Source organism: Mesoplodon mirus (genome assembly GCF_964341445.2).
Source record: "Mesoplodon mirus genome assembly, chromosome: 4".
Taxonomy (NCBI): Eukaryota; Metazoa; Chordata; class Mammalia; order Artiodactyla; family Ziphiidae; genus Mesoplodon; species Mesoplodon mirus.
This window is the reverse complement of record NC_138979.1, coordinates 160,182,134-160,206,983: the sequence shown is the minus strand read 5'-3', so window position 1 is coordinate 160,206,983 and position 24,850 is coordinate 160,182,134. Positions and strand designations below refer to the sequence as shown.

Genomic DNA, 24,850 nt, shown 5'->3' with positions numbered 1-24,850 from the left:
AGAGACTCCTAAGTTTTCCTTACATTTAAGGAAAATTACTTTTTAAGAAATGCTAACTAATCAGAATTGTGCTGCTCTAATTGGAATCAACTCATTTGGCTAGGTACTTGCTACTCAGAAGAGTTTCTTATTTCTTAGATGGAAAAAAATCTGTACAGTTGTGTTCATGCTAGTAGCTGCTAAAAAATTCAGTATTTTCTTTTTGCTCTGATGTGGCCTCACTGGAAATTTCTCAGATTTTACACTGTACTAATTGATTATGTACAACAAATTACAAGTAAAAAGCTCTTAAAAAGAAAACCTGGCTTTTTTTTTTTAATGGTACCGTACTTCCTTATAATGCCTTTGTCCGCTAGCTTATAGTGACCCAGACTTCCCACCTCTATCCGAAGCCAAGAGTTACATGGTCACTATGTTTATTCTTACATAAAGGATAGTACATATTTTAACGGGGCTATATATTTCAAAAGGCAATTTATAGGTTTTCCACACTAAAAGAGGCACAAATATGCATTTGCATTAAATATATGCCTTCCTTAGTGTGGATATTGTTTATTAAAATGTCCACAATCTCACACTAATGTTATTACTCATTTCACTGATCCCTGAGAGCTCCTGGCTAGTAGAGAAAAGAACTGTGACTTAGAAGAAGCTGCATGAGGAAGGGGAACAATTATGTATATTGTTTGGTTAGATTACAGACTCCTTACTATGTCAGACTCTTGTGATCCTTTCTGAATATTGGGTATCACCAGTTCACCAGTAGAGTCTAAGATTGGCACTTGCTGGGTGATGAAGGTTTGATCTTGAAGCTTCCTTTCATCCCTACAGTAATGACAAAGCAAGACTTGTCAACAACCACACACATGGAACTTTGTTCAGAACAATATACTTGTTATGTTATTCTCACTCAATTCTAGTATGTATAAGATGTCTACAACCACCACTGTGATCAGGCTCATGTTCATTGCTTTGTCAAGAGAGCTTACCCAAACTCCTTTGTTGTTTCATCATCAGGACCAATATAGTCTGGAACTGGAGGTCTAGAACTCTGGCTGTATTTCCTGTAGTGGGTATAAGTTAACAATGAGGCAGTGTCTCCACATGCCCTGTATTTCAACTACACTTTAAAACTGCTAAAGGAAAAAAATAATAATAATAATAAATAAACAAATATAGGACTTCCCTGGTGGTGCAGTGGATAAGAATCCACCTGCCAATGCAGGGGACACAGGTTCGATCCCTGGTCTGGGAAGATCCCACATTCTGCGGAGCAACAAAGCCCATGGCCACAACTACTGAGCCTGTGCTCTAGAGCCCGCATGCCAGAACTACTGAGCCCACATGCTGCAACTACTGAAGCCCATGCTCCGCAACAAGAGAAGTCACTGCAAGGAGAAGCCCGTGCACCACAACAAAGAGTAGCCCCCGCTCACCACAGCTAGAGAAAGCCAGCACGCAGCAACGAAGACCCAACGCAGCCAAAAATAAATAATAGAAATTAAAAAATAATAATAAATATAAAACTGCTAAAGGGAAATGCTTCAGTTGGATGGGCTTCTTATTTTCAAAAATGAGCTTTCATACACACATAGAGGCAGTATAATATTAGGCAAGTTAATTTAAACTTACATTCTCTTAAAGTTGAGACCTGTTGAACTTAAGAAATGGAAATATTTTTGAATATAATCATGATGATACTCATAAAATAGCTATTAAGGGCTTCCCTCGTGGCACAGTGGTTAAGAATCAGCCTGCCAATGCAGGGGACACGGGTTCGAGCCCTGGTCCAGGAAGATCCCACATGCCGCAGAGCAACTAAGCCTGTGTGCCACAGCTACTGAGCCCACGTGCCACAACTACTGAAGCCCACGTGCCTAGAGCCTGTGCTCCACAACAAGAGAAGCCACCACAATGAGAGGCCTGCACACCGCAACGAAGAGTAGCCTCTGTTCGCCACAACTAGAGAAAGCTCACGCGCAGCAACGAAGACCCAATGCAGCCAAAATATTAATAATAATAATAATAAACAGCTATTAATGGTGATAGGCAAGGTTGAACCAGAGTACTGACCAAAAGCAAGGCCAAAAAATTCCCTTCCCACAAAAAGAATCTCAAAACACAGGAAAGTTACCAATTTAGATAGACCCAGTATGAAAATTTTTTCTTACACTTTGGAAATTCTAGTTTAAGAACAGAAAAATAGGCCCTCTTGCCCTCTGAGATGGCTCACATTCTGTCTATTGAGTGTGTATCACCCTGAATAAATCTGCTTTCAATCTAAAAAAAAAAAACAAAACCAGGAAATCAACATCATTCATTCAACATTCTAATTTGAAAGTGAGATTAACAGAGTTACAAAAAGTATAGTAGGTTGATTTGCCAGCAGAGAAAGACACACCCCACTCCTAAAACTTGTCCTCAATTAGGTGCATATGAAAGCAGCATAACCCCATTCAAAATCTGGCTATATTAAATAGTCCAAAAATAATGCATGAAAAAAAGTACCTTAGATACTTCTAGTGCCTGAGATATAGCCAGAGTGATTGTTGATGCACTAAAGAGTGCAGTTTATTGGTTATACTCCTTTGAGTTCGTTCAATCACAAAGAAAAATATTGTATTGTTGGATTCACAATCATATACAACCGTGAACTCTTACCAACTTCCTAATTACTCCACTTGCCTTGGAAGACCTTTTATCATCTAATTCCTCCCCCGCTGGTTTGAGCTTTCTCATTTCATCTCAACATGTCACCATCCTATTCCTATCTTATCTTTTTTTCATCCAACAGGCTTAGACATCATCCCATTGTGGCCAGTTCAAGTTCACTGATTTGGTGTGAAAGATTTCACCCAAATTCCTTTGTTTCTCCAAGTGTTGAAAACAACACAGTGTGGAACTTGAGGCCTGGTACTCTGGCTGTATTTCCTGGGGTACAGAAATACCAACTCACAAGGAGACGGACATTCAGTGCCTACAGTCTGGATCCTACCCCTACCTCTTCAATTAAACTCTTTGAAAGTCTACCAGAGACGCAAAAGCCATTTCAAAATCCCCCATCTTCCATTCAGCCTATAATTCTTTAAACTCTTCTCTTTTGGTTGTACTCTTTTTTTATTCTCCTGTTTATTTTAATTGTGGTTATTCCTAAAGGTTCTAGTCTCAGCCCCTTTATTCCTGTATCTTCATCCACTTCCCTAAACTCAACTACCAATTTTCACTAAACATGCTCCAATCTCCCTTCCTAAACTCTCGTGTGTACTCCAATCACTCTTTGCAAATGCCTTAAGTGGTTTTCACTCCAATATGTTGCCACATCTCCAGTACAGCACTGAAAATACTACTTGTATTTCTTCTGCCTAGAATGTTTTTTCCACCCGCTTTTGTTCCTACTTACCTTTAGAGATCAGCTCAAGCTTCTGCTTCCTCAGAGACTTTCCTGATCTCCTCAATTAGGTCAGATTCCCCTAATCTAGGCTCTCTTACCACTGTATACCACTCCTTTGAACCTATGTCATAGTTGTATTTTTTATTTGTGTGATGATTTGAACAATGTTTTTCTTCCATGTAGACCAAAAACTCCCTGAAATCAAGCATGATGTCTTTATTTGCTCAACACTATATCCTCAGTAAATAGTTGGCACTCAGTATGTATATGTTAAATGAATTAGCGGATGGATTAAATAAAATTTAAACATTTCCCTCACACTGGCTTTCCCGATTTTTCATTTGCCTTTCATACCACCATTCCTTCATTTCTTAAGCTTAAAAATCTTAAACATTTACTCCTTTTCTTTATTCCTTTTGTCCTTTATCACCAAGTCCTGTTTCTCCTTCCTTACTTTCTCTCAGTTTCTCCCCTTTATTCCGACTGCCCTCACTCTTGCCTAAACCCCTCACGGCTGCGTGCCCAGAGCAGTGCAGCAGCTTCTGTTGGTCCCAACTCTATTTCTGTCCTCCAATCCATCATACATGTCACTGTGTTAGGTTAAGGTCAGCTCTGAGAACAATGACCTGTGAACCCTTGCAGTGAGAGAGTATGAGTCTGGCTTCTTGCTCTTTGTATTCCTTTAAGGCAGAGAAGAAAACGATGTTACATTACTCTAGAATCTACAAAAGCTCAGGATTTTCTGCATGGTTTTTAAGGCTCATCATAATTCAATCTATAGGTTAAACCTTATTTCTAATTAGTAATTACTCTCTAGCATCACCAAATTTCCTCAAGACAGGCAGTTTCTCCTCAATGTTGCCTAAATACCCTACACCCATTCCTAACTCTGGGCTTTTTCTTAGGCTGTCTACCCCTTGCCTGATGTGCCCTCCTGCTCTACCACTATCCTACAAGGCACCCCACAGAGTCACCCTCTTTCAATCTTCCCTGACTACTCTAGCCCACTGACATATTGTCTGAATTCCATCTTTACATTATTGTGCCACCTAATTTTTTTCCTTGTTATGCTTGGTTTTATTTGGGCAACCAAATTGTAAGCTTTTTGAGATCAAAGGCAATGTCCCTTGATTCTTTTGAATCCCCACAATACAATGGTGCCAAGCATTTAACAAGCAATCAGTAAGTGGTTGATTTATTTTAGCCACTTTATAGTTACTATAAAGTGACTATAACCAGGGTTATAGTCACTGATAAAACATAATGAAGAAAGAGAGTGAAACTAATCATTAAAAATAATTATTTGGAGTACCTGTGGATTTCTGTTTTCCTTTCCAGGTCTTTTTCTTGGTATTAGAGATCCCCTTGATTAATAATCAGCTTTAAAATAATTTACTTATCTTTGCAGACCAATACAATCTTAACAATTGTTATGCTTCTCTTTAGTTACCACTCATTCAGCTGAACAATGTTATACCTTCTCAGGAAGCATTACCTTAAACACCTAAGATTAATCGATTTTCTTTCCCCTTTAACTCTAATACCTCTTTCATTTTTGTGCTCACTTACACATCTCCCATTCTTTATCTCTGGGACTTGCAGTAGCTAAGCAGTATGACCCTTTTATATTGATATTTTCTGGTCCTTTCCCATTCCCTTAATTCTAAGTAAGAATATGTTCACTTTTCCTATATGGCCTCTAGGTTTGATAGCAAATTGGTATTTCACTACTGAAATAGGGAGTTACCTAGGAACAAAGCCATTCATTTTTGCAAAGAGCAACCTCAAGACTTTCTCTTTCTGCTCCCAGGTCAAATCTCCAATGTCCATATTTCCTTGAATATCTGTCCTAAAGAATTTCAAAGAAAAAAATGAAAAAAAAATGGTCAAAGTAAGCATCTCTTCTTTTTAAAAAATATAAAATATGTAAACATGAGAAAATTTCTAAATCGTTGAATATTATGAGGTTTCCAAATGGAATGACGACAAAGCAAACCATGTCCATTACAAAATCATAAATTTGAAAAGCACATTAACATGGTAGCCAATTTGAAGTGTTATATAGTCATGAAACTGAAAATAAGAAAAACTCTAACATGAAAAAAATCTGTACTCAAACATTAAGCAAATAAGCAAAAAAGAAAGTTGTAATGCAATATTATGTATCCAGATAATACGAGGACAAAAGGTACAAGAAAAAAACAGTTGTTTGGTGAAATTATTGATAAATTCCTTTTTAGCAAGTCTGTAGTATTAGATATTTTGCTGTGAAAATAGAGTGATTGGGCCTCCCTGGTGGCACAGTGGTTGAGAGTCCGCCTGCCGATGCAGGGGATACGGGTTCGTGCCCCGGTCCGGGAGGATCCCATATGCCGCGGAGCGGCTGGGCCCGTGAGCCATGGCCGCTGAGCCTGCGCATCCGGAGCCTGTGCTCCGCAACGGGAGAGGCCACAACAGTGAGAGGCCCGCATACCGCAAAAAAAAAAAAAAAAAAAAAAAAAAAAAAAAAAAATAGAGTGATAAGAGGTAACTGTATAAAATAACATGTAACTTATCTAGTCTATTTCTTACCTCCAAATAATTTCATCAAACAAAACTGTTTTTTTTCTTGTACCTTTTGTCTTTGTATGTATCATTATCTGCTTAAGAGGCAGCTAAGCCTTCCAGGAAGGTATTTATCTATACCATAACTTTTCCAAAGGATCCATAGTCTACTTGCTATTTACAAAAGTTGGCTGACATGTAGATAGAGTACTGATGTATAATGTAAGAAATATTTTTTCATATACATCAGTTGGGTTAGTATTAAGTTTAGGTTTTGCCTTATAATCACCATATACTTTAATTGTCCTTCCCCCATCTGCCTCTTAAGCAGATAATGTAATATTTTAACTACAATTTCTGCCTTCCTGGCAGAAATCCTATTGAACACTAGGATTAAAGTGATAAGTTGCTCATGAGGCAGAATTGGGAAGTGTCCAGTTTCTGTAACAACAATGTGGAGAATCATTTTATGTACCGTCCTCTGAAAACTTATAGACCACTTAGTATACAGTAGATTTTTAAAAATGTAAAAGAAACTGCCTTATGTATGGTGGGGACTCAACTTGCTTGACTTATTAAATAAAAAAATAAAGTGAATCTCTTGGTAATAGTTATTATAATAACTATTATTATAATAGAATAATAGTAATAGTGTTATTAACAGACTTCTGAATATGGCAAGAAGGTAAAAAAACTATAGTATGGACATTTTTGAAGAAGAGTCATTGGCCATGTCCAACCTTCCCAACAGCTATACAATTTAAAAGAACCTACATATTAGACTATTAAAAAATAATTTAAAACAGAAAACACATTTGGAAGCCCTCTCAATAAGATGTTAAGTCATAGTAGTAAGGAGTCGTTTTAAGTTTCTTAAGGCCTTTGAAGAATCTAATCGTGTTGGGATATAAAACAATTTTTTCAGAATAATCTTTAAAATGCACTATAATTTAATCCATGGTTTATAGGGAGGAAAGTATTCAAACAGATTAAAATGCTAACAGGAAACAACAACTGTACATAGTCTACAAATGTCTCAATCATTCTACCACCTTTATCATGGTGGCAGTAGATCTCTAGTGTATTTTAAAGCCTTGTGGGGACTCTTTTGGTTAATACAATGATGGAGGGGGCACTACCGCGTGACCTCCAATCCATAGGACAGTTCTGTACAACAAAGAGTTGCTGCAAAGAATTGTTATATTGATTTTTTAAATTATAGGTTTGATTAGATATTGCTACCTATGAATTTCATCTCAGAATAGTAAAGGGAACATTACAAAATATTTGTGAAAAGTATGTTTATCAAAAATGTTTAACCTGAATCTAATCAAACCTTTATAACAAATTTATAGGAAACAAAATAAAGGAACATGTTAAAAGATATTACAATGACATTCAAAATGGAACAAATAATCCCTTTAACAAGTCTCTGTCACACAAAAAAGGGGGGACATCTACTAAGAATACCTACTAAGCCCCACACAGTATGCTAAGCATAGGGGTTACAAAGCTGAGTAAGACAGTTCCTCTCCTCAAGTAACTTACTGAGTAATCTAGTCAATACTTAGATATTACCAAACTGAACTTTTCAGGGTTTTTATTTCTCTAAAGGGCACAAGAAGAGCAGTACAAAGGCAGAATACTAAAGCAATTATTAGTACCATTTATCGGCCTCCGTAAGATCCTGGTTCACACTGTTGGTGCTGTGCTCTCTGCCATCAAATGTTCGGATTTGGGGATATTCTGTTCTTCCTGCACACGCCTCTCTCATTTTAAAATTGAAAGCAGCTTGTGCTACCTGTTTATAATGCTTTCTGCTAAATAGGATCTGTTGCTTTACTTGGTGTAGAGCATCTAAAAAGAATCTTTCCACTTCTGTTCTTTCATCTAGTATGTTCTTGGCCAGCTTCTTTACTCGATTCATTTCCTTGTCCTTCATCTGAAGAAGACGCTGCAGCTTGAAAATTTCAATCCGACCCGCTTGGTTCTCTACCATTGCCTGCTGCTGCAGTTTTAAAACTTCAGTCTCAAACTCTTTGGTCATACAACTCAGGGCAGTCTCCAGGCTTACTGCCTTCTTCTGAAGAGTTTGGATTTGTAATCTCTGCTGGGTAAGCTGCGTTATCTTTTCCTTAACCAACAGATCATTGATTTCCTAAAACAGAAAGATGAGAGAGGTGAGAGTTTTTTTTAAAATTAATTTCAAAACTTAAAAGTTCCTCACTAATATCCATTATTTCGTGAGATTTGAGTTTGAGGCCAGGTTGCAATGGCGATATTTTGCTATTCTGTGCATAAAGAATAAGAAACATCAAGAGTCCCTGTCTGGACTTAGGAAGGCCACAAATTTTGCTAATTAAGAAACTTTCCTTCCTCTAAAATTATGAAAAGTTCAATATTTTATATTATCAAAAAAATATTCCAAAATCAATAAGACTGTACAGTAAAACAGTAATTTAACAACTATATACTGCAAACTGTGGCAGTCTGCTAGTTGCCTATCCTAGTGTCCATTTTCCGTTTCCTCCTTCGTAATAAAACCCCAATTTATTCAGAAAGGTAGTAAGCCCAGCTGAAAATTCCCAGTTTCCCTTGTGTTCAGCAAAGCCACGTGACTAAGCTCTGATGGAAGAGCTGTGAGTAGAAATTTGTATAGGACTTCCAGGAAGAGCTCTAAAGGGAGGGGCATGCTGTTTTCCTTCCTGTCCTTCTTCTGTCCTGTTGTTAGAGCTCCAGCAGCTGCTGGGGGCCATGAGGTGACTCTGAGGAGATAAGCCATATATTGCAGAACAAAGTTGAGGAGCCCGAGTGTCTGCCGAATTTGTAGCACTACCATTCCAGCTCTGGATTGCTTACCTCCAGACTTCCTTTAGGGAGAGAATACACCTTACATGGGGAAACCATTGTTGTCACAGTTCCTAAGTGATTCAGAAACCAACTCTAAGCAAAGTAAAATGAATACTAAGGTAGTAGAGGACAGGAGTTATATTTATGTTTCGGATGTATTCTTTATAAAGCCAAGTCTAAAGTTTCTTATAAGTCATTCAGTAATTAACTTTTCAGATAAGAAAAATACACCATCCAGACAGAAGAAAAATTGTCCTATTGTCCTTATGTATCACTACTATACTCAATTCTTAGTATTCACCAACCCAATCTTTACAGAAAAGGAAACAAAATCTAAATGAACCTTTTGCTGTAAAAGAAAAGTCTCTGTCTCTTGCAACTTCTGAGAGTTTTTTTGTAGAGCATCAGCTTCCTTCAGGTGGTATGCGAGAGCTTTCTGGAGATAAATATTCTCTTTAAAAACAGCTCTTCCAGCATTGTTCAATTGCCTGAAATAGATAGATATAAGATCCCAAAACATAGACCTAAGTTTTAAATATTACCAAACTAGAACAATGACTGCTATATCCCCTAACATTAATAATAATGATCATCCGGAATTCCCTGGTGGTCCAGTGGTTAGGACTTGGCAATTTCACTGACGTGGTCCACCCGGGTTCAATCCCTCGTCAGGGAACTAAGATCCCGCAAGCTGCATGGGGCAATCAAAAAATAATAATAATAATCAATAATTTTAAAAAATAATAATGACCAGCACTTATTTAGCTTATGGTGGGTACTCAATAGTTAGGTGGGGATCTTGAGAACTAAGTTCTCACCAACAGGAAAGTGAAAAGGGACGTGTTACTTCCAGTCCAAGGCAATTAAGGGCAGGTATGAGTCTCCCATGCTCTCTCTTTGTACATGTGACTGGACATGAAGAACAAGATGGAAGCAGCCCAGGTTCCTGAATCACCCCTGGAGTAGAGCTGTCAGACCCACATGAGATTAGAAATAAACGACTGAGACTTAGTTTATTAACACAGTGCAGTTTAGTGTTACTTTCACTAATATACCTCAGGACAACTGTGCACAGTTGCCATTATTAACACCATTTTTAGATGAAGAAATTTAATTTCAAAAAAGTTAAGAAGTCTTCTTATAGTCAGTTAGTATACATGTTGAGAACCAAAGTGTAACTTTGAAGCCCAGGTTCTTTTCTCCACACTATGCTGCTACAAAAAGGGTGGATGGAAAAGGGGTGGGTACACAGAGAGAAAGAAACAGTGAAGGAAAGTAAACCAGAAAATTGGAAGAAAGCAAGCCAAGAGAGAAGGGGGTAGAAAACATGATAAGAACAAAAAAGACTAGCAAAGAGGTAAGAGAGGCTATTAGAAAGAAAGAAGAGGCAGCGATCTCCTACACAACAGCTTCATGGTGGGCTCTGTCTGCCAGCATTATTATCTTCTTCTCAGCCTCTTTTTCTAGTCGGTGCTAAAAAAGAAAATAGGCTGTTTTAATATGGTTATATTTCTAACAACAAATTTTACACATAAAAAGTTAAGTATTTATTTTATAATGTCAAATAAAATACTCCTGTCCACATGACCTGATGTGAAGTACTCCAAGTATCAATGGAGGAGCCAGCAAAGAGTATAGGGTGAACACAGGGACTTTAGGGTACTTCCCAATTTCACCATTAAAAAAGCAAAATGACATATAAATAGAAAAAAAATTCCACATCAGACCTGGAAAGCAGAGCTGGGAGAAATTTCTGTTAAATACAATGTGATGAGAATCATTTATTCATTCATTCAACAAATTCCTATTGAGTACTAATAGTGTACCAGATTTTTTAGATACTAGAGATGCTGTGGTGAACATAACAGATAAGGTTCCTGTTCTCATGGAGCTTATATTCTAGGATGAGATCCAAACAATAATAATAATTAAAATGCATTGAGCATTTACTATGTGCCAGGCATGGTTCTACACATGTATTATTTACTTCTCACAACAATGTAATTAGATACCTATGAATTAGGTACTATTATTGTCCCCAAAGACAAGGACTGAGGAAACTGAGAGAAAGGTTAGTGACTTGTCCAAAATCATATAGCTAGTAAATGGCAGAGCAGGGATTCATACGCAGGCAATTTGATGCTATACAGCCTCCCAGCAAGTAAACAAATAAGAGAATTAATAGACTGTGATAAATGCTATAAATGAAATAAATGGGGTAATGAAATAGATAGTAACCGAGGGAGGTAATTTTAGATTGGGTTTAGGGATTATCTCTTTGAGGGGATGACATTTGAGCTCTGAAGAATGAGAATAAGCCAGAACTGCAATAAGAACATTTCAGGAAGAGAGAATAGCAAGTACAAAAATATGCAGGTGGGGAAGGGTTTGGTGGTTCAAGGAACAGAAAGGATTAAATGGGAAAACACAACAAAATACTAATAACCTGAGGGAAGTCCTTTATATGATCAGGTGGAACATGCTGAGGTATGAGATGAATGAACAGGGCTTACTAGAAAGCCCACTGCCATGGACCAGCAGCACTGGGGCTCAAACCAGTATAGGAGTTTGTATCTAACTATGAAGTCTGTACCTCACATGGTAAGGCAGACAGTGCTGTGGCTGGACAACCCAACACTCATTCCCATCCTCCTTTTTCCTTCCCAGCTTCCACCAGTGGCTGGAGAAACAAAACACCCCTTTTCCCTGGCGTCCATTATAACATGGTTCTGGACAATCAGAGAGATGTAAGAAGAAATCTGCTAGGAGCTTCTGGGGAAAGTTTTATGGTTTCCAGATAAAAGGGACAGATACAGATGGAGCCTCCCTTCTTCCCGCCCTAAGAGAGATGACTCTCAGAGCTGCATTAACTAACCATCTTGCAATTATGAGGGAAAGGCCAGCAGCCACCTACTTCCAGACATAAAAATCCTATTTATATAAGCACTGTCATTCAAGTAATCTGTAAACTGACCAAGCACTTCTAACACTTGTTTGTGGAATGTTAGACCAAGTAGGAGAGAGATCAAGTGTAGGGTGGAGTGAGGAAAGAGGCAGCTGAGAGCAGCCCAGTCCTGAGCACTTCCATTCCTAACAGTGCCAGGAAGTGCCTGAGAGGGAAAGCATCTAGATACTGCTCCTGCCCCACTCCCAGGTTATTCAATACACAAACTGGAAACCTAGAGCCACTTTTAAAGCAAATCCTTTTATATAAACCTGATATGAGTACTTATTTGCCTCAGTCTCACTTCCCTACATTCCCACCGATTTGTGAAAAAAATTATTCATTTCTTTCCTAAGGATGAAAAATTAAAGAAAATATTAAAAGAATTAAAGAAAAACCAGGGGGACTCTGAGAGTTAACTTTAGAAGCACAGAGAAATGTGGAAGTTTGTGATGTGCTAAGGAACATTTTTGAGCCCCCTTTTTATTTATTTATTTATTTATAGCTGCTTTGGGTCTTCGTTGCTGCACACACAGGGGCTACTCTTTGTTGCGGTGCGCGGGCTTCTCACTGCGGTGGCTTCTCTTGTTGCGGAGCACGGGCTCTAGGCGCACGGGCTTCAGTAGTTGTGGCTCACGGGCTTTAGAGCGCAGGCTCAGTAGTTGTGGCGCACAGGCTTAGTTGCTCCACGGCATGTGGGATCTTCCTGGACCAGGGCTCGAACCTGTGTCCCCTGCACTGGCAGGCGGATTCTACACCACGGTGCCACCAGGGAAGTCCTGAGCCCCTTTTATTAATATCCTTAGTTGGCTTGACGAAGGGAAGACCCTCATGTGTATCAGAGCAACCTCTCTAATCCCATCTCCCCTACAAAAAGTGGTACATGGAGATTTAGTTCTGCCAGGAGACACCAAGCTGGGGTGGGGGATGTGTCCTGAAGCCTTGGTCAGATGACAATCTCTCTTGAGGATTTCAAGAGTCTCTAACTAAGAGGGGGGAAAAAGATAATCTTCTAATAAGATACCAAATGAAAAGCTGATGTCTCAGAATACATATAAATATACTTAAGTCGTTCTAGTACACAATATATTTATTTATTAATGCAAATATGCTGTACCTTTTCTTCCAAAAACCTGCGTTCTAATCTCCTAAGAGTCTCCTGATGTTTCTGCTCTGTGTTCCTTAAGCCCTCCTTCAGCTAAAATTAAAATAACGAAGAAAAGAATGATCAGTAGGAAATGGGGTGGATTGGGGCATATTCCTGGAAAATTCTCAGTCAAGAAATATTTTCTGTTATACATTACCTCTTAATCCTGAACACACAGAAAAACTCCATGCCCTCCCTTTGAGTACCATACTTCTCATAATCGTCTATAGATTTACAAGATCAGTATTGAGTTTCTAAAAAGCTTTTCATGAATAACAGTTTTCAGAACATTCAGATAAGTTATTATCATATTCATTTCCCCCCCCAAATACCTTCATTTTAAACATGTGGACTTACAGAGTCATAATATTTTAGAATTACCAGGAATCTTAGGAGTCAGACTATACAAATCTCCCACTTAATATAGGAATCTCTTCTATGAGAAAAATATCTAGAGACAGAAGCATCACTAATCAAATCCTATTAATTCACTAGGCTGCCCTTTTAAGAGTTCCCATTTTTAGAAAATTCTTCCTAGTATCAATCTAAAAAGTATCTCCCTGTGATTCCCATAGACAGATCCTTCTATCCTCTAAAACTACATAGAATAAAAAAGACATAAAATTCTTCCAGGCAAAGAGAATTGAGCTAACTTAAAGCTATGATCCTGAAGGCTCTATATACTGGCAAGAACCAATCAGATTGAAATCGGCACACTCAATCTAATATTCATGCCACAAAAAAAGGCAGTAGAGAAGAGCTTTCCATCACACAGAGCAGAGTTCAACTGTTACCTCGCTGACTTACCAGCTGTTTGGGCAAATCACTTATCTTCTCTAAGTCTCAAGTCTCCAGGGTAAAAAGAGGATAATAATAGTAGCTATTTTCAGAGAGGTGTGACAAAGATTAAATAACAAATAACACACACAAAATACTTAGAATAGTAACCATTTAATACAGAGGTTAGTTATTTTATGTCTAATATTGTCCTCCCTTATACTTCACAATCTTCCTTACTGTGATCTCTGTCCTAACAGTATTAAATCTCCATTTGATCCATATCATATGATTTCAGATGTTCTTCTTTCTTCCTGTATTTTTTATACAATTAAAAAAAATGGCCTCATATTGTCAAAGACTTTCAAAATTAATGTCAATATATAAAATTGTGGAAATGTCTACCATCCCAGTGGGATGGGGGTGGACCTTTCAATTGCCATTGGGGTCCCCAAAAATCTATAAATTAATAAATAAATCTTTTGGAAGATAATTAGGCAATGCATATGAAAAACCTTAAAAGTTCACGTTCTAATTTAACCTATAAATTTCACTATAACTTCTAGGAAGTTATCCTAAAAACTAATCAAAAATATAGAAAAATACTTTGTTACTTAGATGTTCCTCAGTTTATAATAGTGAAAAATTAGAAAAAAGTCCAAATGTCCAACAACGAGGGACCGATTAGTAAATCACGATATAGCTACCCAATGAAATTCCATGCATCTAGTCAAAAGGTTTTATAGAAAAATACATAATGGCATTGAAAAATGTTCACAATATGTAAAGTGAAAAAATCAGGCTAACAAACAATTTGTACATCATAACCTCATTGTTGTAAAAATAGCATATATTGTAGATACTTTAAAATATATTTATACATAGCAGAGGTGGAAAAAATAAAGACAGTATACCAAAGTATTAACAATGGTTATCTTTGAGTAACATAGTTGTGAGGGGAGGGTTTTTCATTTTCTTTTATCAGCTAAATTTGCTGAAATGGGTATTATCACTTTGTCAAAAGAAGAAAGACTAAAACAAATTATTTTAAAAATATTAATTGCAGGGGCTTCCCTGGTGGCGCAGTGGTTGGGAGTCCGCCTGCCGATGCAGGGGACGCGGGTTCGTGCCCCGGTCTGGGAAGATCCCACATGCCGCGGAGCGGCTGGGTCCGTGAGCCATGGCCGCTGAGCCTGCGCGTCCGGAGCCTGTGTTCCGCAACGGGAGAGGCCACAACAGTGAGAAGCCCGCGTACCGCAAAAAAAAAAAAAAAAAAAAAAAAAAAAAAATATTAATTGCAACCTACCAATGTATGCTCCTTTTGTTAATCAGGTAATGGAAATAATTTTTCTTTAAATTTGTGCTTTGAATACCTAAACTTAATTGGCCTCTTTTAAATTTGCATAATGAATCCTATAGCACAGTATAATTAATTTTCCTCCCTTTTTTTAAATTCATGGGCCCCACACCTGCCTTAATTCTTCCATATTTGGGATTCCGCATAACCATCTTATTTTTTCCCATTAGCCAGTATCTTTTGCTTTTGAATTTTAAGTTTTCCTGGCCCACCACCCCTCTTTCAAAGGGCTGAAATTTATTTCTCCACTAGGTGGCAACATTGTTCTTTAAAAAAAATCACACCAAGGCCCAAAAGAATATGCACAACTAGTTTTTTTTTTTTTAACATCTTTATTGGAGTATAATTGCTTTACAATGTTGTGTTAGTTTCTGCTGTATCACAAAGTGAATCAGCTATATGTATACATATATCCCCATAGCCTCATAACACCTTCCTCTTGAGCCTCCCTTCCACCCTCCCTATCCCACCCCTCTAGGTGGTCACAAAGCACAGAGCTGATCTCCCTGTGCTACGTGGCTGCTTCCCACTAGCTATCTACCTTACGTTTGGTAGTGTATATATGTCCATGCCTCTCTCTCACTTAGTCACAGCGTACCCTTCCCCCTCCCCATATCCTCAAGTCCATTCTCAAGTAGGTCTGTGTCTTTATTCCTGTTTTACCCCTAGGTCCTTCATGACATTTTTTTTCTTAAATTCCATATATATGTGTTAGCATACGGTATTTGTTTTTCTCTTTCTGACTTACTTCACTCTGTATGACAGACTCTAGGTCCATCCACCTCACTACAAATAACTCAATTTCGTTTCTTTTTATGGCTGAGTAATATTCCATTGTATATATGTACCACATCTTCTTTATCCATTCATCTGTTGATGCACACTTAGGTTGCTTCCATGTCCTGGCTATTGTAAAAAGAGCTGCAATGAACATTTTGGTACATGACTCTTTTTGAATTATAGTTTTCTCAGGGTATATGCCCAGTAGTGGGATTGCTGGGTCGTACGGTAGTTCTATTTTTAGTTTTTTAAGGAACCTCCATACTGTTCTCCATAGTGGCTGTATCAATTTACATTCCCACCAACAGTGCAAGAGGGTTCCCTTTTCTCCACACCCTCTCCAGCATTTATTGTTTCTAGATTTTTTGATGATGGCCATTCTGACTGGTGTGAGGTGATACCTCATTGTAGTTTTGATTTGCATTTCTCTAATGATTAGTGATGTTGAGCATCCTTTCATGTGTTTGTTGGCAATCTGTATATCTTCTTTGGAGAAATGTCTATTTAGGTCTTCTGCCCTTTTTCGGATTGGGTTGTTTGTTTTTTTGATATTGAGCTGCATGAGCTGCTTGTAAATTTTGGACATTAATCCTTTGTCAGTTGCTTCGTTTGCAAATATTTTCTCCCATTCTGAAGGTTGTCTTTTCGCCTTGTTTATGGTTTCCTTTGCTGTGCAAAAGCTTTTAAGTTTCATTAGGTCCCATTTGTTTATTTTTGTTTTTATTTTCATGACTCTAGGAGGTGGGTCAAAAAGGATCTTGCTTGCAGAACACATAAGAGTGTTCTGCCTATGTTTTCCTCTAAGAGTTTTATAGTGTCTGGCCTTACATTTAGGTCTTTAATACATTTTGAGTTTATTTTTGTGTATGGTGTTAGGAATTTCATTCTTTTACATGTAGCTGTCCAGTTTTCCCAGTACCACTTATTGAAGAGGCTGTCTTTTCTCCATTGTATATTCTTGCCTCCTTTATCAAAGATAAGGTGACCATATGTGTGTGGGTTATCTCTGGGTTTTCTATCCTGTTCCATTGATCTATATTTCTGTTTTTGTGCCAGTACCATACTGTCTTGATTACTGTAGCTTTGTAGTATAGTCTGAAGTCAGGGAGCCTGATTCCTCCAGCTCTGTTTTTCTTCCTCAAGATTGCTTTGGCTATTTGGGGTCTTTTGTGTTTCCATACAACTTGTGAAATTTTTTGTTCTAGTTCTGTGAAAAAGGCCATTGGTAGTTTGATAAAGATTGCATTGAATCTGTAGATTGCTTTGGGTAGTATAGTCATTTTCACAATGTTGATTCTTCCAATCCAAGAACATGGTATATCTCTCCATCTGTTGGTGACATCTTTAATTTCTTTCATCAGTGTCTTATAGTTTTCTGAATACAGGTCTTTTGTCTACTTGGGTAGGCTTATCCCTAGGTATTTTATTCTTTTTGTTGCAATGATAAATGGGAGTGTTTCCTTAACAGCTAGTTCCTAATTCACTTTGATTCAGAATGTATACCTACACTTAGGATGGCTATTTTAAAGTTCCTGAAAAGTTAGTGAACTTAACTTGATTCATTCTGCAGCATTTTCATATAAAACAAAACTAGATATTCTTCTAGAAACTTTTCAGCTTTATTGAGGAATTGTAGACAAATACAATGTATGATAGTTCAAGTGTACATCATGATGATTTGATATACATACACATTGTGAAAGGATTCTTCCCATTTAGTGGAAAACTTGATATTCCTTCAATTACATTTAATAAAAGACCCACTCAGCATTTAACATAGATTTATTGAGCATTACTGTGTATCTTGTCCTTCAGTGAATACAAAGTACAGTACTGCTCCTGCCTCAAAAAATTTACAATCTAGCAGGGGAGATAAGACAAATAATAAATATAATATCAAGATAGAATGGGCTAAGTTGTATAAAAGAAATACAAAATGCTATGGAAACATACAAAAAATTACTTTTTTGCTAATCATCTTTTTAAAATTTTTTTCTCTTTTTTCTAGCTTAATTGAAATATAATTGATCTATAACATTGTGTAAATTTATTTATTTATTTATTTTTTTTTTTTGCGGTACGCGGGCCTCTCACTGTTGTGGCCTCTCCCGTTGCGGGGCACAGGCTCCGGACGCGCAGGCCCAGCAGCCATGGCTCACGGTCCCAGCCGCTCCGCGGCATGTGGGATCTTCCCAGACCGGGGCACGAACCCGTGTTCCCTATATCGGCAGGCGGACTCTCAACCACTGCACCACCGGGGAAGCCCAGCATTGTGTAAATTTAAGGTGTACAAAGTGTTACTTTGATACACTATATTGCAAAATGATTACTACCATAGCATTAGCTAACACTTCCATCATGTCACAGAAAACTACCATTTCTTTTTCTGTAGCAAGAACATTTAAGATCTACTCTCTTAGCAACTTTCAAGTATGTCATACAGTATTATTAGTTATAATCACCATACTGTACATTAGATTCCTAAGAACTTGTCAGTCTTATAACTGGCAGTTTGTACCCTTTGACCAACATCTCCCCGTTCCTCCCCCCGCCAGCCCAAGTAACCACTCTGAGTTCAGCGTGGTTTTTTTTGGCCGCACCACACTGCTTGTGGGATCCACAGACCAGGGATTGAAGCTGCACCACTGCAGTGAAAGTAACAAGTCCTAACCACGGACCACCAGGGAATTCCCAAAGTTCAGCTTTTTAAATTATTTATTTATTTATTTTAATAAATTTATTTATTTTATTTTATTTATTTTTGGCTGTGTTGGGTCTTTGCTGCTTTGCTGTGCGCAGGCTTTCTCTAGTTGTGGTGAGTGGGGGCTACTCATTGTTGTGGTGTGCAGGCTTCTCATTGTGCTGGCTTCTCTTGTTGCAGAGCACAGGCTCTAGGCGTGCAGACTTCAGTAGTTGTGGCTCATGGGCTCTAGTGTGCAGGCTCAGTAGTTGTGGCACACAGGCTTAGTTGCTCCACGGCATGTGGGATCTTCCTGGACCAGGGCTTGAACCCGTGTCCCCTGCATTGGCAGGCGGACTCTTAACCACTGTGCCACCAGGGAAGTCCCTCAACTTTTTTTAGATTCCACATATAAGTTGTATTGCACGGTATTTGTCTTTCTCTGTCTGACTTATTTCACTTAGCATAATGCCCTCAAGTTTTGTCCAAATTGTCACAAATGGCAAGAAGAAAATTATTACTTTTAAACTGCACACTGAGGAAGTCCTTACGGAGAATACGCATTTGAGCTGAGCCTCTGAAGAATAGGTAAAATTTTAATGGACAGAGCTCTATCAGTATATTCCAGATAGAAGAAACAGCGTAAACAAAGAAAGGCAGAAAAGACTTCAGGGAATATCCGGGTTGGGTGGATTAAAGGTGGTGTGTATGGGAAAGTGTAGGAAAAGGAAATAATATGTTCCAAAGTAGGTGTAGGGTCTTGATTTTCACACTAAGGTGTCTGGACAATATTCTGTTTACAATAGAGAAGATTGTTTATAATCTTCTTTACTAAAGAAGATTCTTTTTTCCCCCCTTGTTGCTATATTTATTTTAAATATAGCAGTGTGTACACGTCAATCCCAAACTCCCTAACTATCCCTTCCCCCCACCCTTCCCCCCGGTAACCATAAGTTCGTTCTTTAAGTCTGTGAGTCTATTACTAAAGAAGATTCTTGAGGGAAGTGACCAGAACATCATCAGAACTGTGATATTTTAAGATTATTCCTGCAGTAGTGTGTACTTTGTACTGTGATGGTGTGGTGAACTTAAAATACGTCCACATTTGGAATTTCCTGGCGGTCCAGTGGTTAGGCTCAGAGATCTCATTGCCTAGGGCCCAGGTTCAAACCCTGGTCGGGGAACTAAGATCCCACAAGCCTCAGGGACCTGCCAAAAAAAAAAGTTGAACTCAGAGTGGTGGTTACCTGGGCTGGGGGGAGGGGGAAATGGGGAGATATTGGTCAAAGGGTACAAACTACCGGTTATAAGACTGACAATTTCTTAGGAGTCTAATATGCAGTAATAAGAGTAGCAGGATCAGCAATAGCAGGTAATCTTTATCATACAGTGCTAAGCATTTACAGTAAAATGGATTACAGGTATTCCCCGCTTTTCTGAAAGTTCGCTGTACACCACTCTGCTTTTACAAAAAAATCTACATTAGTACCTGTTTTCATTAACCGAAAGTAATCCAGAGAGGATTTTCACTTTTATGAAAAAAAGGTGAAAAGCAAAAACATAGTGTTCAGCAGCGAGTGGTGTACTGAGGCAAAGCACACTCTTAGCAACGAGGGGAGTGGCACCACTAAACTCCTTCTCTGGAACCTATACTCAGCGTCAAGCTGCCATAGCTTTGAACTACGTCTGTGAGCATCTGTGCTTTATCTTGATTTTGTGCTTCTGTTAGCAAGGTGTGTCCTATGGTAACTGCTTCTTCAGCTTAGGAAAGGTTTCATAGGAACTACTTTCAGATAGTGAGGGAAACCTGTATTTCATTTAGTCTTCACGATGACCCTTTGAAGTTGGTACTATTGTTCTCACCCCCATGTTACAGATGAGGAAACTTAACAAGATACCCAAGTAGTGAACACAGTATTTACACTCTAGCAGTATGACTTCAAAGCACCAACTTTTAGCCCCTATACCACATGGTGTATGGCTATCTTAGGTGGCAATACTACTTCTGTTACTATTACTAATAATAGCAGCAGTTGCGTGTTAGAGCTGGCTCATACCAGGAATTTTGCTAGCACATTGTAAAAGCATTGGTAGCTTGAAATTGGCCACAACATAAGTATTTACACCAAGGAAATCAGCAAATGTTACAAATGAGGACCTTTTTTTGCAGAGAGCTACACACCACTGTCAATTCTCACTATGTGACATACACTATTTTAAGCACTTTACATATATGAACTCATTTAAGCCTTACAACAACCCTATGAGCCAGTAACTCTTATCACCCCCATTTTACAGATGAGGAAACCTAGGTACAGAGAGGGTAAGTAATTTGCCCAAAACCACAAAGCTGATTTCAGCTACTTGTGCCCAGCCCTCATCTGTGCCATATATTGCATTGTCATTAATGCAATAGAACTATTTTCTGAACTGAGGGCATGGAAAGAGCATGCAAGGTCAGAGAAACTTTCTGAAAGCACTCAGTTTTCCTCACCACATCCACCCGTACCCAGAGTGTCTTAAATTTTTCTAAAATTATCATTCATCAGTCTAAACATATTTTCCTTTAGGACTTCGCTACTTTGCCACTAATGTTTTTCTGGATCTGTAGTTCCAAAGGTTTAACGGCTGATAAATGTGAGCAGGTGTATTGGCTAAGATCTGGTGAATTCACAAAGAAATCAAAGCTTAGAAAAAGAAAAGTCTAACCATCAAGACTTTTTGTGTCCAGTCCTACACTGATATGTCTTCCCTGTTTCTCTCATATAATTTCTAAAATAACAAAGGGAGTCCTTCACAGGAGTAAATTTCTTTGAAGGCCTTTGCAGACATAAGTAGTTAATTCTAATCTCCTTTTTAAAAAAAGGAAGAAAGAAAGAAACTTACATCATCTAATTCTTTCTCTACTTGGATTTTTCTCTTCTGGCATTGTTTTATTGTTTTGAGTTCTGTCTGAATCATGCCAATTTCTCTGGCTTTTTGATGGAACTGTCCCTCTAGCTCAGTATATTTTTGTTCCTGTAGGCAAAAAAAAAAAAAAAGGTAAATGAGTTAGGAAAAAGAACAGAGGTCACACAGAGTCCTGTTCCATATGAAGCCTTAAGCCATTTGTCTATCTTTGAAGAAATTGTTCCCTTTTTATTTTTGCTTTTGCATAAAGTTTTAATTTTTATTAAAAGAGACCAAGTGCCTTGAATAAGTAAAAAATTCTAAAATGAGATGATCTTGTATAGAAGATGTAGATATTTATTTAAAAGAGGTATGAGGAACTTCCCTGGTGGCGCAGTGGTTAAGAATCTGCCTGCCAATGCAGGGGACACAGGTTCGAGCCCTGGGCTGGGAAGATCTTTAACCTGTAAGAGAAATAAATAACATCCCTGATCCTAAATTAAAATTAGTAAGCTAAGAGACAAAGGGAGGGCCAATATCTCTTATAAATAAAGAAAGAAGAAGGTGGGAGAAGAAGGAAGGAAAGGGGGGAGACAGAGAAGGAGAAAAAAAAGAGAGAGGAGGAGAAAGGGAAGAGGAGAAGGTGAGGAGAAAAAAAAAAGAGGGAAATAGAGGAGAAAAAGGCCCAATAACACAATTAAAACATGAACAAGGGCTATCAAAAGAAATACAAATGGGGCTTCCCTGGTGGTGCAGTGGTTGAGAGTCCGCCTGCCGATGGAGGGGACACGGGTTTGTGCCCTGGTCCGGGAAGATCCCACATGCCACGGAGCGGCTGGGCCCGTGAGCCATGGCCGCTGAGCCTGCGCGTCCGGAGCCTGTGCTCCGCAATGGGAGAGGCCACAGCAGTGAGAGGCCCGTGTACCACAAAAAAAAAAAAAAAAAAAAGAAATACAAATGACCCTCAACCACATGAAAAAGTGCGGTGGCTACGGTGATGGCCTGGCCTGGGTAGGGCAGAGTTGGAGGTGGTGGTGTTCGCTCTCCCTAGGGGCCGTCAGGAGCTCAGCGGGGACCGAGCCTGGGAGGTCGGTCGGCGGCAGCACATTTTGGCTTCTGGGACAGCGGCGGCAGCGTTCAGGTTCTAAATGGCTTCTAAGAAGTTGGGTGCAGATTTTCATGGGACTTTCAGTGACCTTGATGATGTCCCATTTAAGACAGGAGACAAATTCAAAACACCAGCTAAAGTTGGTCTACCTATTGGCTTCTCCTTGCCTGACTGTTTGCAGGTTGTCAGAGAAGTACAGAATGGCTTCCCTTTGGAAAAGAAAACCATTGAGTGGGCTGAAGATATTAAGAAAATCCAAGAAGCCCAGTGGGAAGAAGAGCACAAGGCTGAGGAAGCAGAAGCTAAAGTGAATTCTAAGAGTGGCCCAGAGGGTGACAGCAAAATGAGCTTCTCCAAGACTCACAGTACAGCCACAATGCCACCTCCTATCAATCCCATCCTTGCCAGCTTACAGCACAACAGCATCCTCACCCCAACTCAGGTCAGCAGCAGTGCCACAAGACAGAAAGTTCTAGCCCACCCCACACAAAGGCAGATTTCAATCCTGCTGACTTTGAGTGTGAAGAAGACCCGTTTGATAATCTGGAGTTAAAAACTATTGATGAGAAGGAAGAGCTGAGAAACATTCTGGTAGGAACCAGTGGACCCATTATGGCCCAGTTATTGGACAGTAACTTGCCTAGAGGTGGCTCTGGGTCTGTGTTACAGGATGAGGAGGTCCCGGCATCCCTGGAGCGGGCAACCCTAGATTTCAAGGCTCTTCACAAACCCAGTGGCTTTATAACCTTACCACAGTTGGGCAACTGTGAAAAGATGTTGCGGTCTTCCAAACTGTCCCTCCCCCCATCCCTGAAGTAAGCAATATCAAGTCCCTGTCCTTCCCCAAACTTGACTCTGACGACAGCAGTCAGAAGACAGCCAAGATGGCAAGCAGTTTCCACAGCACATCCTGCCTCCGCAGTGGCACGTTCCGGAATTCCCTAAAGCCTTCCACCCAAAGCAGTGCCAGTGAGCTCAATGGGCATCATACTCTTGGCTTTCAGCTTTGAACTTGGACAGTAGCACAGAGGTGCCAACCCTGAACCATTCCCAGATGCCTTCCCTCTCTGTCTTGTATGTGTGCACAGAAGAATCACCACCTCCAAATACCTGTCCCACGGTCACACCTCCTAATTCCTCAATGTCACAAGTGCCCAACACTCCCAGCTGTCCCCGGGCTTATTCTGAACTGCAGACGCTGTCCCCCAGTGAGTGGCAATGTGTGGAGATGGTGGTCAACATGGGCTACTCATATGAGTATGTCTTGAAAGCCATGAAGAAGAAAGGAGAGAATATTGAGCAGATTCTCGACTATCTCTTTGCACATGGACAGCTCTGTGAGAAGGGCTTTGACCCTCTTTTAGTGGAAGAGGCTCTGGAAATGTAGCAGTGTTCAGAGGAAAAGATGATGGAGTTCCTTCAGTTAATGAGCAAATTTAAGGAAATGGGCTTTGAACTGAAAGATATTAAGGAAGTTCTGTTATTACACAACAATAACGAGGACAATGCTTTGGAAGACCTCATGGCTTGGGCGGAAGCCAGCTGAGACCAGGCCCTGCCTAGGCCCTGCCATGGAGCCCCCGCTGCCAAAGGCCCTGAGGAGACCACCTGTGGGGATGAAGGGGCACACTTCCGGATTTTCTTTTGGGGGTGGAAGGTCAGGTGTAGAGACTGTGCTTGCCAAGTATCTATGAGCCTAGGTCCTGAGCTGGGGAGAAAGTGGGGAAGATTTGGGCATGCAAATGCCCCCAGAACTGTCTTGGCTCCTTCCATAGTAAAAGTATTTGTATTCTGAGAAGTGTCCTTCCCACCTTGGCCATCCAGAGAGACTTCTCTGGTCTTTCTGGGGTCTGTATGGCCTCAGCCGAAACCTGGCCCAGCTGCCAAAAGGAATTGGGGAGAAGGAGGTGGGGGGGCCAGACTCAGTGTTGCTTTGGGGCTAGATGTTTCCCTTCTCTGCAAGGGTGGACTGCCCTCTAATCCAAGTTGAGTGCAGTTGAAAGGTTCTTCCAGGGTTTTGGTTTTTTCCCCTTTTAACGACGTCACTTAGTGTTACACTGGTTCTGCAATGTCTCTGAGGTGCAAAGAATGCCCTTTCCCCCTTGGGGCCCTGAGTTTGCCTTTTCTGCCAAGCAGTTACCATGCTTCCCTGCCCCAGCCTGTTTCTTTTGGCCTGGTTTGGACCACAGTCTTCTGTTACCCCAGATTTTAGAGCCCCCTGCTCTAGAAAACAGTTGTCAGTTTAAGAAATCATTGGCCCCTTCCCCGCACATCAAGTGGGGAAGAAAGAGGCTGGGATTTAGTCACCCAGCACTAACTCCCCCTCAGTTCTCCCTGGAGAACAGCCTCTCCCTCCAGCCCCTTGCTCTAGGATGACACAATG

General features: G+C 39.6%; 1 protein-coding gene and 1 pseudogene across 9 annotated transcripts in view; one reads left to right on the top strand and one right to left on the bottom strand.

Moving 5' to 3' along the window:
• BBOF1 (basal body orientation factor 1) overlaps positions 1-24,850 on the bottom strand; it is a gene marked incomplete at its 3' end in the record, with an annotated part of 39,803 nt that overhangs the window by 4,213 nt on the left and 10,740 nt on the right. For 2 of the 8 annotated variants that reach the window (XM_082619476.1, XM_082619477.1), the window contains exons 4-12: positions 21,357-21,488; positions 12,847-12,927; positions 10,188-10,258; positions 9,129-9,273; positions 7,600-8,093; positions 5,139-5,240; positions 1,633-1,659; positions 990-1,064; positions 711-825 (exon numbers count right to left, since the gene is read on the bottom strand). In XM_082619476.1, coding sequence (XP_082475602.1) covers positions 711-825; positions 990-1,064; positions 1,633-1,659; positions 5,139-5,240; positions 7,600-8,093; positions 9,129-9,273; positions 10,188-10,258; positions 12,847-12,927; positions 21,357-21,488 — 1,242 coding nt within the window. Of the gene's footprint in view, positions 1-695; positions 826-988; positions 1,065-1,632; positions 1,660-1,767; positions 2,281-5,138; positions 5,241-7,599; positions 8,094-9,128; positions 9,274-10,187; positions 10,259-12,846; positions 12,928-21,356; positions 21,489-24,850 lie in introns of those variants that run through there. The other 6 variants (XM_082619478.1, XM_082619475.1, XM_082619479.1 and 3 more) reach the window with 5 other exon arrangements.
• On the top strand, positions 22,348-24,114 carry LOC309803374 (ubiquitin-associated protein 1-like; annotated as a pseudogene). Its single transcript has one exon. The product of its transcript is annotated as a ubiquitin-associated protein 1-like (transcript).